General features: G+C 48.3%; 1 protein-coding gene across 1 annotated transcript in view; it reads right to left on the reverse strand.

Annotated features, from left to right (window-relative positions):
• The window catches only part of LOC139418023 (serine/threonine-protein kinase 10-like), a 58,091-nt gene that overhangs the window by 3,949 nt on the left and 40,654 nt on the right, over positions 1 to 13,488 (reverse strand). The window contains exons 9-16 of the mRNA XM_071167112.1: positions 11,664 to 12,269; positions 8,676 to 8,806; positions 7,477 to 7,600; positions 5,327 to 5,506; positions 4,966 to 5,058; positions 4,750 to 4,879; positions 878 to 1,002; positions 366 to 554 (exon numbers count right to left, since the gene is read on the reverse strand). Of these exons, the coding sequence (XP_071023213.1) occupies positions 366 to 554; positions 878 to 1,002; positions 4,750 to 4,879; positions 4,966 to 5,058; positions 5,327 to 5,506; positions 7,477 to 7,600; positions 8,676 to 8,806; positions 11,664 to 12,269 (1,578 nt within the window). The remainder of the gene's footprint in view (positions 1 to 365; positions 555 to 877; positions 1,003 to 4,749; positions 4,880 to 4,965; positions 5,059 to 5,326; positions 5,507 to 7,476; positions 7,601 to 8,675; positions 8,807 to 11,663; positions 12,270 to 13,488) is intronic.

The raw sequence follows: 13,488 nt of genomic DNA on the forward strand, positions 1-13,488 counted from the left end.
TTCTACTGCCAATGTTTGTCTATGGTGATTGCATGTCTGTGTGCTCGATCATTCTTCTCTAGCCATCACTTGCACACCTTTTCTGATATAAGTATCCATCACAGCCAGCCAGCCAGCCAGACAAACTGTACTGTATCGTGTGTTCCTGCTGGTATTCATCGAGCTGTCTGGTTGGTTCTTCTGCCCCCTGGAGCCTAACCTTACTAACCTTTACTATCTACATCTCTAACTGACACTTGACTTCATCCCATGGCTACACTTCAACAGTTACATTTTATTTCTACATTTACAACGGCAGTCTTCACCCTCCTCTTCCCTCGTTTCTCCGCCTCTCTCTACCCAGACATTCTGTAGTTTTCTTGTACCTGTTTGATCTTCTCGCGGTCCTCCGAGGCGCTGCCCGTGGAGTTGATGCGGAGGCTCTTCTTGAACATGACCATGCGGGTCTTGCCCTCACTGCGCTGGATCTTGGGCATGCGACCCTTCTCCTGCTGCTGCCGGGCCTTCAGCACCTCAATCATCCGCTGGTTATAGCACTGCATCTGCTCTTGTTCCTGAGGAGACAAAAAATAAAATGACTATTTTTAACCTTTATTTAACTAGGCAAGTCAGTTAAGAACAAATTATTATTTTACAATGACTGCCTACCCCGGCCAAACCCTAACGACGCTGAGCCAATTGTGCGCCACCCTATGGGACTCCCAATCACAGCCGGTTGTGATACAGCCTGGACTCGAACCGGGGTCCGTAGTGATGCCTCAAGCACTGAGTGCCTTAGACTACTGCGCCACTCGGGAGCCCATCAAAAGCATAGGTACATAGCATGAGGATGCACACACACACACACATTGCAAAGGTCAGGGTTACTGTACTGTACCTTCTCATGCTTCTTGAGCAGCTGGTGGCGTTGGAGGAAATACTGGTCTTTGAGCTGCTGTTTCAGCAACTGGTGCTTCTCATGAAGGTTCTTCTCCTCTAGGTCCCAGATAGTAGCTTCCCTTTCTGAGGACAGAAAAGTAGATAGACTTCTGAAAGCAGCTGAAATAAGAGAAAGCGTGATATTACATTGACCAATTGGAGGGGAGAGTGTAATCACTCTGAATGAGTATGCATCTGTTAAGTTATTGAGGAGGAGAGGGCTTGAACAGATCAAGGGTGTACAGTACTTTAACTGAGCTCAGGGAGTTGTATTCCCTGTGAAGGGGCTCTGACTAGACAACTCTCACTGGATCAGCGAATGTCATTGTGCTAATGGCGCCGACAGAGATGGCCGCCTCGCTTCGTGTTCCTAGGAAACTATGCAGTTTTTTGTTTTTTTACGTGTTATTTCTTACATTAGTACCCCAGGTCATCTTAGGTTTCATTACATACAGTCGAGAAGAACTACTGAATATAAGATCAGCGTCAACTCACCATCAGTACAACCAAGAATATTATTTTCGCGAAGCGGATTCTGTGTTCTGCCTTTCAACCAGGACAACGGAATGGATCCCAACCGGCGACCCAAAAAAAACGACTCCGTAAAAGAGGGAAACGAGGCGGTCTTCTGGTCAGACTCCGGAGACGGGCACATCGTGCACCACTCCCTAGCATTCTTCTCGCCAATGTCCAGTCTCTTGACAACAAGGTTGATGAAATCCGAGCAAGGGTAGCATTCCAGAGGGACATCAGAGACTAACGTTCTTTGCTTCACGGAAACATGGCTCACTGGAGAGACGCTATTGGAGGCGGTGCAGCCAGCGGGTTTCTCCACGCATCGCGCCGACAGAAACAAACATCTTTCTGGTAAGAAGAGGGGCGGGGGCGTATGCCTTATGGCTAACGAGACGTGGTGTGATCACAGAAACATACAGGAACTCAAATCCTTCTGTTCACCTGATTTAGAATTCCTCACAATCAAATGTCGACCGCATTATCTACCAAGAGAATTCTCTTCGATTATAATCACAGCCGTATATATTCCCCCCCAAGCAGACACATCGATGGCTCTGAACAAACTTTATTTAACTCTTTGCAAACTGGAATCCATATATCCTGAGGCTGCATTCATTGTAGCTGGGGATTTTAACAAGGCAAGTCTGAAAACAAGACTCCCTAAATTGTATCAGCATATCAATTGCGCAACCAGGGCTGGAAAAACCTTGGATCATTGTTATTCTAACTTCCGCGACGCATATAAGGCCCTGCCCCGCCCCGCCCTCCTTTCGGAAAAGCTGACCATGACTCCATTTTGCTGATCCCTGCCTACAGACAGAAACTAAAACAAGAAGCTCCCACGCTGAGGTCTGTCCAACGCTGGTCCGACCAAGCTGATTCCACACTCCAAGACTGCTTCCATCACGTGGGCTGGGATATGTTTCGTATTGCGTCAGATAACAACATTGACGAATACGCTGATTCGGTGTGCGAGTTCATTGGAACGTGCGTTGAAGATGTCGTTCCCACAGCAACGATTAAAACATTCCCTAACCAGAAACCGTGGATTGATGGCAGCATTCGCGTGAAACTGAAAGCGCGAACCACTGCTTTTAATCAGGGCAAGGTGACTGGTAACATGACTGAATACAAACAGTGCAGCTATTCCCTCCCCAGGGCTATCAAACAAGCTAAGCGTCAGTATAGAGTAGAATCTCAATTCAACGGCTCAGACACAAGAAGTATGTGGCAGGGTCTACAGTCAATCACGGACTACAAGAAGAAAACCAGCCCAGTCACGGACCAGGATGTCTTGCTCCCAGGCAGACTAAATAACTTTTTTGCCCGCTTTGAGGACAATACAGTGCCACTGACACGGCCTGCAACGAAAACATGCGGACTCTCCTTCACTGCAGCTGAGGTGAGTAAAACATTTAAACGTGTTAACCCTTGCAAGGCTGCAGGCCCAGACGGCATCCCCAGCCGCGCCCTCAGAGCATGCGCAGACCAGCTGGCCGGTGTGTTTACGGACATATTCAATCAATCCCTATACCAGTCTGCTGTTCCCACATGCTTCAAGAGGGCCACCATTGTTCCTGTTCCCAAGAAAGCTAAGGTAACTGAGCTAAACGACTACCGCCCCGTAGCACTCACTTCCGTCATCATGAAGTGCTTTGAGAGACTAGTCAAGGACCATATCACCTCCACCCTACCTGACACCCTAGACCCACTCCAATTTGCTTACCGCCCAAATAGGTCCACAGACGATGCAATCTCAACCACACTGCCCTAACCCATCTGGACAAGAGGAATACCTATGTGAGAATGCTGTTCATCGACTACAGCTCGGCATTCAACACCATAGTACCCTCCAAGCTCGTCATCAAGCTCGAGACCCTGGGTCTCGACCCCGCCCTGTGCAACTGGGTACTGGACTTCCTGACGGGCCGCCCCCAGGTGGTGAGGGTAGGCAACAACATCTCCACCCGCTGATCCTCAACACTGGGGCCCCACAACGGTGCGTTCTGAGCCCTCTCCTGTACTCCCTGTTCACCCACGACTGCGTGGCCACGCACGCCTCCAACTCAATCATCAAGTTTGCGGACGACACAACAGTGGTAGGCTTGATTACCAACAACGACGAGACGGCCTACAGGGAGGAGGTGAGGGCCCTCGGAGTGTGGTGTCAGGAAAATAACCTCACACTCAACGTCAACAAAACTAAGGAGATGATTGTGGACTTCAGGAAACAGCAGAGGGAACACCCCCCTATCCACATCGATGGAACAGTAGTGGAGAGGGTAGTAAGTTTTAAGTTCCTCGGCGTACACATCACAGACAAACTGAATTGGTCCACCCACACAGACAGCATCGTGAAGAAGGCGCAGCAGCGCATCTTCAATCTCAGGAGGCTGAAGAAATTCGGCTTGTCACAAAAAGCACTCACAAACTTCTACAGATGCACAATCGAGAGCATCCTGTCGGGCTGTATCACCGCCTGGTACGGCAACTGCTCCGCCCACAACCGTAAGGCTCTCCAGAGGGTAGTGAGGTCTGCACAACGCATCACCGGGGGCAAACTACCTGCCCTCCAGGACACCTACACCACCCGATGTTACAGGAAGGCCATAAAGATCATCAAGGACAACAACCACCCGAGCCACTGCCTGTTCACCCCGCTATCATCCAGAAGGCGAGGTCAGTACAGGTTCATCAAAGCTGGGACCGAGAGACTGAAAAACAGCTTCTATCTCAAGGCCATCAGACTGTTAAATAGCCACCACTAACATTGAGTGGCTGCTGCCAACACACTGACTCAACTCCAGCCACTTTAATAATGGGAATTGATGGGAAATGATGTAAAATATATCACTAGCCACTTTAAACAATGCTACTTAATATAATGTTTACATACCCTACATTATTAATCTCATATTCATATGTATATACTGTACTCTATATCATCTACTGCATCCTTATGTAATACATGTATCACTAGCCACTTTAACTATGCCACTTTGTTTACATACCATTCTCATATGTATATACTGTACTCGATACCATCTACTGTATCTTGCCTATGCTGCTCTGTACCATCACTCATCCATATATCTTTATGTACATATTCTTTATCCCCTTACACTGTGTATAAGACAGTAGTTTTGGAATTGTTAGTTAGATTACTTGTTGGTTATTACTGCATTGTCGGAACTAGAAGAACAAGCATTTCGCTACACTCGCATTAACATCTGCTAACCATGTGTATGTGACAAATAAAATTTGATTTGATTTAAGTGTTGATGGCACCCAGACATCAAGTGTGTGACGCTGTACCTCTGACGAGGTGTTGTTTCTTGTCGAGACACTGCCTCTCCGTCTCTGAGATATCCCTCTTGTTCTCTGAGATTATGCTCTTCAGCGTTGTGTCCAGGTGGTCCTTCTGGTCCGACAGGAAGTTCTGCTCCTGAAGCACAGGAAGTGATGAGACGTTAGCATTTTAACTGGATTTAGAGGTCAGTGTTCGAGTGAAAGAAAGCAGCTTGTATTTACCTCTGTTTGCTTCATCTGTGTAAAGCTGTTCATTCTCTGCTTCATGGCATCTTTCCGGGTCCTTCTGGGGAGCTTCTCAACCTCATTCTTCACCTGGAAAAGTTATTGTAAAATACATACACTTAATATTAATAACAATACCTCCCTAATTTAACTAATCACCCACACGCTTGATACACGTCTTACTATACATACATGTGAGGACTTTTACTGGAGCAACAATTGATTCCAACCCATAAGCCAGAAAAAGCCTTTTTACAAGTGAGATCCTCACTTCTCTGAATTTGAGTTGGTTTAGGTATAGTAAAACATGTACACACACACACACACACACGTATTTTCTCTCGCTCCCTCCTCTCACCTCCTTCTTCTTGTGCTTCATCTGCTCCTGGAACTTGTTGTAGTCGCGTTCCTGTTCGGCGCGGATGCGTTTGGTCTCGTCCCTGAGCCTCACAGTGTGGTCCGTCTCCATCTTCTCAATGGTCTGCTTCTGGTGCTTCTCCAGAGTCTCCAGCTCCGTGTCGTAGTACTTCTTCTTCGCCTGGGAGGAGCAGAGAAAGAAATTGAACACCTTCACCATCAAACTATCACCATATTTTTATCATAAGTAGCCATGATCCTGGTCATCCAGATGGGCTGGAAAGAGTTAGAGCTGGAGAGGGTAGGAGAGGTTACTGTGGAAAAAGTAGAATGTACATTTTAGTTTTATATAATTTGTAAAATGTCAAAAGGGTATCAGAGATAATATCCCACATTTAAAAATAATACAATTATTATTATTAGGTGGGTGCTTGACACATTAACAAATAAATAACTTAATCTGTCAATTGACAGAAATGAAAGAGGTCTTCTTCATCTTTTATTTCTCTTGGTGCGGGGGATGTAGAAAAAGGATTCCATTAGACAGCTATCCAATGGGAGGTTGACAACACGGCGGGGGGACGTTGACACGACATGGCAGGGGCGTTGACGCGACACGGGGGGACGTTGACGCGACACGGGGGGATGTGGTAGCGGCGGGGGGGGCGTTGACGCGACACGGGGGGACGTTGACGCGACACGGGGGGGGATGTGGTAGCGGCGGGGGGGGGCGTTGACGCGACATGGCGGGGGGGGGTTGACGCGACACGGCGGGGGGGGACGGGGCTATGACGCGACACGGCGGGGGGGGGGGGGGGGGGGGAGTTGACGCAACACGGCGGGGGGGGGAGTTGACGCGGCGGGGGGGACACAGGGGCGACACGGCGGGGGGGCGTTGACGCGACACGGGGGGGGGACGTTGACGCGACACGGGGGGGGGGGGGGGGACGTTGACGCGACACGGGGGAGGGGGGACGTTGACGCGACACGGGGGAGGGGGGACGTTGACGCGACACGGGGGAGGGGGGACGTTGACGCGACACGGCGGGGGGGCGTTGACGCGACACGGCGGGGGGGCGTTGACGCGACACGGGGGGGGGACGTTGACGCGACACGGGGGGGGGGGGGGGGGGACGTTGACGCGACACGGGGGAGGGGGGACGTTGACGCGACACGGGGGAGGGGGGACGTTGACGCGACACGGCGGGGGGCGTTGACGCGACACGGCGGGGGGCGTTGACGCGACACGGCGGGGGGCGTTGACGCGACACGGCGGGGGGCGTTGACGCGACACGGCGGGGGGCGTTGACGCGACACGGCGGGGGGCGTTGACGCGACACGGCGGGGGGCGTTGACGCGACACGGCGGGGGGCGTTGACGCGACACGGGGGGGGGGGGACGTTGACGCGACACGGGGGAGGGGGGACGTTGACGCGACACGGGGGAGGGGGGGCGTTGACGCGACACGGCGGGGGGCGTTGACGCGACACGGCGGGGGGCGTTGACGCGACACGGCGGGGGGCGTTGACGCGACACGGCGGGGGGCGTTGACGCGACACGGCGGGGGGCGTTGACGCGACACGGCGGGGGGCGTTGACGCGACACGGCGGGGGGCGTTGACGCGACACGGCGGGGGGCGTTGACGCGACACGGCGGGGGGCGTTGACGCGACACGGCGGGGGGCGTTGACGCGACACGGCGGGGGGCGTTGACGCGACACGGCGGGGGGCGTTGACGCGACACGGCGGGGGGCGTTGACGCGACACGGCGGGGGGCGTTGACGCGACACGGCGGGGGGCGTTGACACGACACAGCGGGGGGCGTTGACACGACACAGCGGGGGGCGTTGACACGACACAGCGGGGGGCGTTGACACGACACAGCGGGGGGCGTTGACACGACACAGCGGGGGGCGTTGACACGACACAGCGGGGGGCGTTGACACGACACAGCGGGGGGCGTTGACACGACACAGCGGGGGGCGTTGACACGACACAGCGGGGGGTGAACTCAGCTAATATCATGGTGTTGGTGTAGATGGAGGAAGAAGGAATTCTGGGATTTCTTCCATTAGTGACACACACAGAGCTGTGTGTCAGAAGCCTCTATCAGTGCAAACACTAAATGAGGGGTGTGTGTGTGTAGACCTACGTTCATCTCCTGGTCGAAGCGTCGCTGCATTTGCTCTCTTTGAACGTCCAGCTTGGTGTTGAGTAAGGCCTGAGCACGGTGCTCCTCCTTCTGCAGCAGACGCAGGTCCCGCAGCTCCTGACGCCTGTGCAGGCACACACACACACACACGCGCATACATGACACACACAAAGTTCAAATATTCTTACTGTCATAGGTCTTGACCTTCACATACTTTGACAGTAAAAACACTGGGAGATTTGGCATTGCCTAAAAAGACTTGGAGGCAAATAATGCATCAAAGATCTAATAAACAGTCAGTCACAACATTGTAGACTGAATCAGTTACAAACAGTCAGTCACAACATTGTAGACAATCAGTTATCAGCACCATGACACAAAAGTTTCTTTCATATTAGAAGACAGAATATATTCTCTCCATGAGATAAGAGGAGAGTTCAGGGAATAGTCTTGCTCCCTCCATGACGATGACAACAGAGAGCTTAGAAATGAGAGAAATCTGACTACCAGATAGCAAGTGTGTGAGTGACAGAACTGATGAACCAACACAGGGTGTGGTGTCACATTATCACCACTAGATAGCAGTGAGAACACTAGGCTACTGGCTCAAGGTCTTCAAATCAGGGAGAATGACTGTTCAGAACACTTTGAACTCTGATCAATTTCCAGATTATCTATGTTGTCGATTGGGGGGGATTTAGGGAGTCATAATAGTCATGTGAAATAGTGAAATATTTGTCCCATATAAAACCAGTGACTGGTATACATTGTGTTTACTAGTAAACTAAATATATTATCACTGTTAGGGACTTATCACAATCCTTCCTTATCACTAAGGAATATAGAATGTTCCATGCCATGTTGCTCACACGACTCACACTAATCTGTGGCCATTGTCTCATATATTGACATTTGCAATTTTTCAGCTGAATTCTTTTCAGATGAAGTCTAGCCACTTGTTGCTGTCACAAAGCTCCTCTTGTGTATTTGTGCACTGATCTCAAAGGGAAAAGAGCAGACCAGGATGCCCAAAATAGTCTGTTTACATTAGGGACATCCGAACACGGCCCAGGCTCGCAACAACTCAGTGCACCAGAGATCCTGTTTTATACAGAGAGGCGAAGTAGACCCGGCCCTTTTTCCTGACCTTGATTCAGGGAGAAAACAAGAAGGGTTTACCAGGAAGCAGTGAGACTTGCCTGAGAAACCTCATCTCTTCATCTTTCTTCTCATCGTCGCTGATGATCTTGGATGTGGTCACACTGACCTGCACGCCGTCGATGACAAATTTCCTGGTGCGCTTCAATGTCTTATTGGAGAAGCGAGAGTCCTAGAAAGGGGGGAGAGAGTGCTTTAACTTTTTGCACAGTTACAACTTTTTGCCTCTATTATTTTGGAATGTGTGCGAGTGTAATATTTACAGTTCACTTTTTATTGTTTATTTCACTTGCAATAAAGCCCCTTGAAAATGAGAGGGAAAGAGAGAGAGAGACAGAGGTAGAGAGTGATTAAGAGGCTACTATATAGAGTAAGACTGTGTGTTTAGTATCATAATTGGGTGACTGACTGCAGCAGTGTTGTTTACACTGTTAAGATCATTTTTAAATCAGGAAATATAGTCCGCTTCATGCTTTGTTTCCTTTCCTTGAAACATGAGAACAACACTCTAGTGTCTTTAAAAGGAGAAGGTGGTGAATGGAGAACACTGTATAGCCTGCCTGCCAGTTGACAGGAAAGAGCAGTACTTGTGTAAGACTGATCCTGCTGGGCAAGTTCCTCTATAATCACACTGCTCTGCTGCACAGGGAGGGAGAGCCAAGCAGGAAGTGAGATTCTCTCTGACAACAGAGCTCTGTCAACCCCCAATACAGTACAAAGATAGACAGGCTCCACACTGATTCTTACTGGGTCAGACCTACTCCTGTCTCTCCCCAGGAAGAGTAGCACGAGCCTGGGTGACACGGCTACATTTCAAAATTATTAGTGGAAATAATATTCATCCTATTGATGAAAAATGAAAGTGTATAGGTCCAGCTGAACAAACTCTGTTCTCTCTACATCTCTCACCAGAGAAGTAAACATGTCCTGCTGTAGCCATTCTAAACCTTTGACAGAGACACTCTGTGCGTGTGTGCACACTGTGCGTATGTACGTGAACAAGTGAGCACACATCCAGTGTTCTCAGAGGGCCCAGGGGTCTGTAGAGCAGCAGCAGCTCTGCTGGGGCCTCTCATTTTGGCAATAGCCTCCCTCCCTGTGATCTCTCATACATCTCCATTCATAAACCCCTGGTCCTCCTGACCTGCCCATCTCCCAAAAATCCCATTTGGGGGGGGGGGGGGGGGGGGGGGGGGGGGGCTGCTGAACAATCTGTTGTGGAAAAAGACATCACAAACGGAACACATGTGAATAGAACTCCAGTGATGGCCAGTCCATAAACAACCAAAAGCTCCCCCAGCAACAATCACCGCATAGAAACGACATCCACAATTCTGAATGCTGAATAAAGCTCAAGACAATAAGCCATTGGTCAAAAAGAATGGAAAATGGAGTCACATTAGTTCAAACAGACTTGGCATTAAAGGATGGATGTGTCCATTTCCCAGAGAACAGTAGTTTGATTCCATCAGAGCCTTTTTGCTAGAAATGCAGCTTCTTTTTTTTTTTACTTAAAAATATCAGCTTGTAGTCAGTGGAGCTCCACTGCTTGACAAGATCCAAAATGGATGAATTCAGGTTATGGACAGTTTAAAGGGGCTATCTGCAGTTGCTAGATCCATTTGTGGACTTATCAATGAATGACATGTACCCATTGATTCTTGAAGAATATAAAACTTAGCAATGCCTCATGAACTTAGTTCAGCGGTCATACCCCATCAGAACCAAAAATATAAGCTTGTTTAAAGAAAGTACATTTAAGCAAACACTGTAGCCTCAAAACATGGTTAAAACTATAATGTTGATATCATGGATGATCAGTCCTGGCATCCAAAGCTCTGTCAATGAGCCCCATCCATCAGCTTTTTACCCAGAAAGCGCAGGCAGGACGCTTCGTTATTGTTGATTTCAGCTTTAAAGCAGCCTTACGCAGAAATCGCTACTCCATTTTCTGGTCGCTAAAATTCTAATAGTTAGCTTAATTTCAGTTTATGTAACAAAACAAGTATAGTGTAGAGAATCATTGACCGCTGTGAAATATATTACATAACCAAAAATATTATTTTCAGCAGTTTGAAGCTGGTGTACAAAACCGAAAGTAAAAGATGCAAAAACTAAACTTAATGGGAAGCACAGAAAGTCTGGAGACTTTTTAAAAGGACATGGGGCAGAAAGAAGAATTAGCACAACTCATTTCTTGCAATTCTACACATTTTGCTATAGAGTGGAGAGAAATGTTTGCAGTTTTTAATATGATATCTGAGTGACACTGACTTACAAAATCAAATGGGCCCCCTGGCCGATAATTCGACCATGAGAACAAGTTTAGATAGCTGGCCTTTAAACTAACGTCGCAATCAAAAAAATACTGGCATGTGACTAATCAGGGACTGACATAAGAGGAAAAACTGTTGGTGCGCAACCAAATTTCAAAATTCTAGTATTCTGACTCGCAACAGTAAGTTGAGACCTCGACTGAGTTCCTAAAATTGATCCGAGGGCCATCAAAAGGAGACAGCCAGTTGCCCATCCCTGCTCTACTCCATACCATCTTTTAATGGTCATTTTTTCGCTTTAGAAGTTAGGGTTTAACCAGTTACATCTTGATATAAAATGCCAAATATGTAAGAGTAGAACTATAGCTTCACTAAGGCTAATTATCTCCAGACCTTGAATAAAGTAACATAACAAAACTGAAGCTTACTCACTAGTGTTTCCATGTTAATGAGAGTTCAACAACCTCTGCATTCTCAAAACAGTTGCTTTGTGAGTAGGTGTTAACCGTGGAATGTGTTAACCATGGAATGTGTTAACCGTGTCCACAGGTAGCCATTGTTATGTAAAATGCAGCCCAGGGAAGTCACAGCGGTCTCGCCCCAAGTCAGAGCAGGTACACCAAGGCCATAGCTCAGTAAGGTACTGGAGCCTGGCCGTGGAAATAATCATACAAAAGTTAAGCCGTAGATTTTTTGGTAAAAGACTGTGGTAAATCTTCAGTGGAATGTGACATTAAACATGGGATTACTCACCACCCTGGAGGAGAGGGTCCCGTCGTCCTTGTTGACTGACATGTCTCCTGACAGGTTGAGGCTGATGTCCATGCTCTCAGAGGCAGACATGCTTCCCGCGTCAGAGTACCTCTTGGAAATTCTGCCATTGGGGTGGGGCATCAGGTTGTCCATGTTAGCCCCTATAGAGGCCCTCTCCGGAGGCCCACTCCTCATGCTGCCATTCATCCCGATCAGAGGTGTGGGGTCTGGGGTAAGGGTGCTGCTGCTGCCGTCCTCCTGGCTTCGGGGTATCTCTGGTACCTCTACCACCTTAGGCTGTGCCAGCAGGGGTGGGTTCTCGGTCTCGGGGGTGTCCACGGGCTTGCCCTCGTCCGAAGTGGGGGTGCTCTTCCCATCCTCGATGCCCGAGTCAGAGGCGGTCTTACCAGAGGTCTCGCTCTCGGGCTTGTCCGAGTCCATGATGCTGATGCCATCGTCGGGGAGTTGTCGGTCCATCAGCTGGTCATCGACCTTGTGGGGCGGTCTTAGGGGGGGTTTGGCCTCGTCCACCACAGGGGTTTTGGAGGGTGTGTCTGTGGGTTGGTCCCCTTCTAGACTAGTCTGAGACGGGTCCTTGTCTGGAGACTGGAGAGAAGAGGGGAAAGGAGAAGAAATCCATTGTTATTTGAGGCTGTCAGCAGCCAGAAGCACCTTCAGTGCCAATGTTGAATGTAAATGTAATCACTCTAATATGAGCCAAATTAAATGGATGTAGCCTTAATGCCTAATAGTCTTAGTCTCTTGGCTTCATATTGCAGCAGAAAGCTGGTGTTGACCTTTAGTGGTACCGTCTCGTGGAATGAAGCTATTCCTGTTGAAACTCTGACCTACATCAAGTCCCCCTGCTCAGAGATTCTGAGATAGGTATGAGCTGTCTTGGAGCGTTAAGCAAACAACGTCATCTGCCATATTTACAACTGCGGCCAGCCTTTCAATTGGCTCCTCTAAACACAACTGGAGAAATCTATAGATATTAATACCAGAATGAACTAGTTGGTAGATCTGGGGTGGGGGGGGGGGGGGTCATTTATCAACCGTGCGTACATTTCTTACTAAATTCTGGCATACGTGGAGATTCTAGGATTTGTGTGTGCAACAAATTATTGCAATTTATCAAACTATCTCCTGCCTTGGTATAGGCTCTAAGATTAAGTAGGCCATTATGCCACGCTCATATCGCAAAACAAGACTGTAGCCTATCCATACTGTCATAGGTTACCAGTCTATTTACTTTCAAGCATGGTTAGTTATTAAATGAGCGATGGATAAATGGTAGCATGGTTAGCTATTGAATGAGAGATGGATAAATGGTAGCATGGTTAGTTATTGAAACAGCGATGGGTAAATGGTAGCATGGTTAGCTATTGAATGAGAGATGGATAAATGGTAGCATGGTTAGTTATTGAAACAGCGATGGATAAATGGTAGCATGGTTAGCTATTGAATGAGAGATGGATAAATGGTAGCATGGTTAGCTATTGAAACAGCGATGGGTAAATGGTATCCTAATATTGGTTGTGTAGCGGGAATATACCAGTCATGTCAGAAAACGAGGGACACGTCCTGCTATATGATTATGATTTAGGCCTATATATAATCAAATTAAAATAAATATATTAAGCAACATTCTGCTATGCAAACTGGGTATAGGATCTTTTTACCAACATATGCATATATTTTATCATTAGGCCTAGACGTTTTAATGTTATTAGCCTACCATTATTATAACTCCTGTGCTATAACTCCACCTCCATTTCTCCCAACAACAACAACATTTGCATGTAATACAGTTGATCAACCACTA

Source organism: Oncorhynchus clarkii, chromosome 10 (genome assembly GCF_045791955.1).
Source record: "Oncorhynchus clarkii lewisi isolate Uvic-CL-2024 chromosome 10, UVic_Ocla_1.0, whole genome shotgun sequence".
NCBI lineage: Eukaryota > Metazoa > Chordata > Actinopteri > Salmoniformes > Salmonidae > Oncorhynchus > Oncorhynchus clarkii.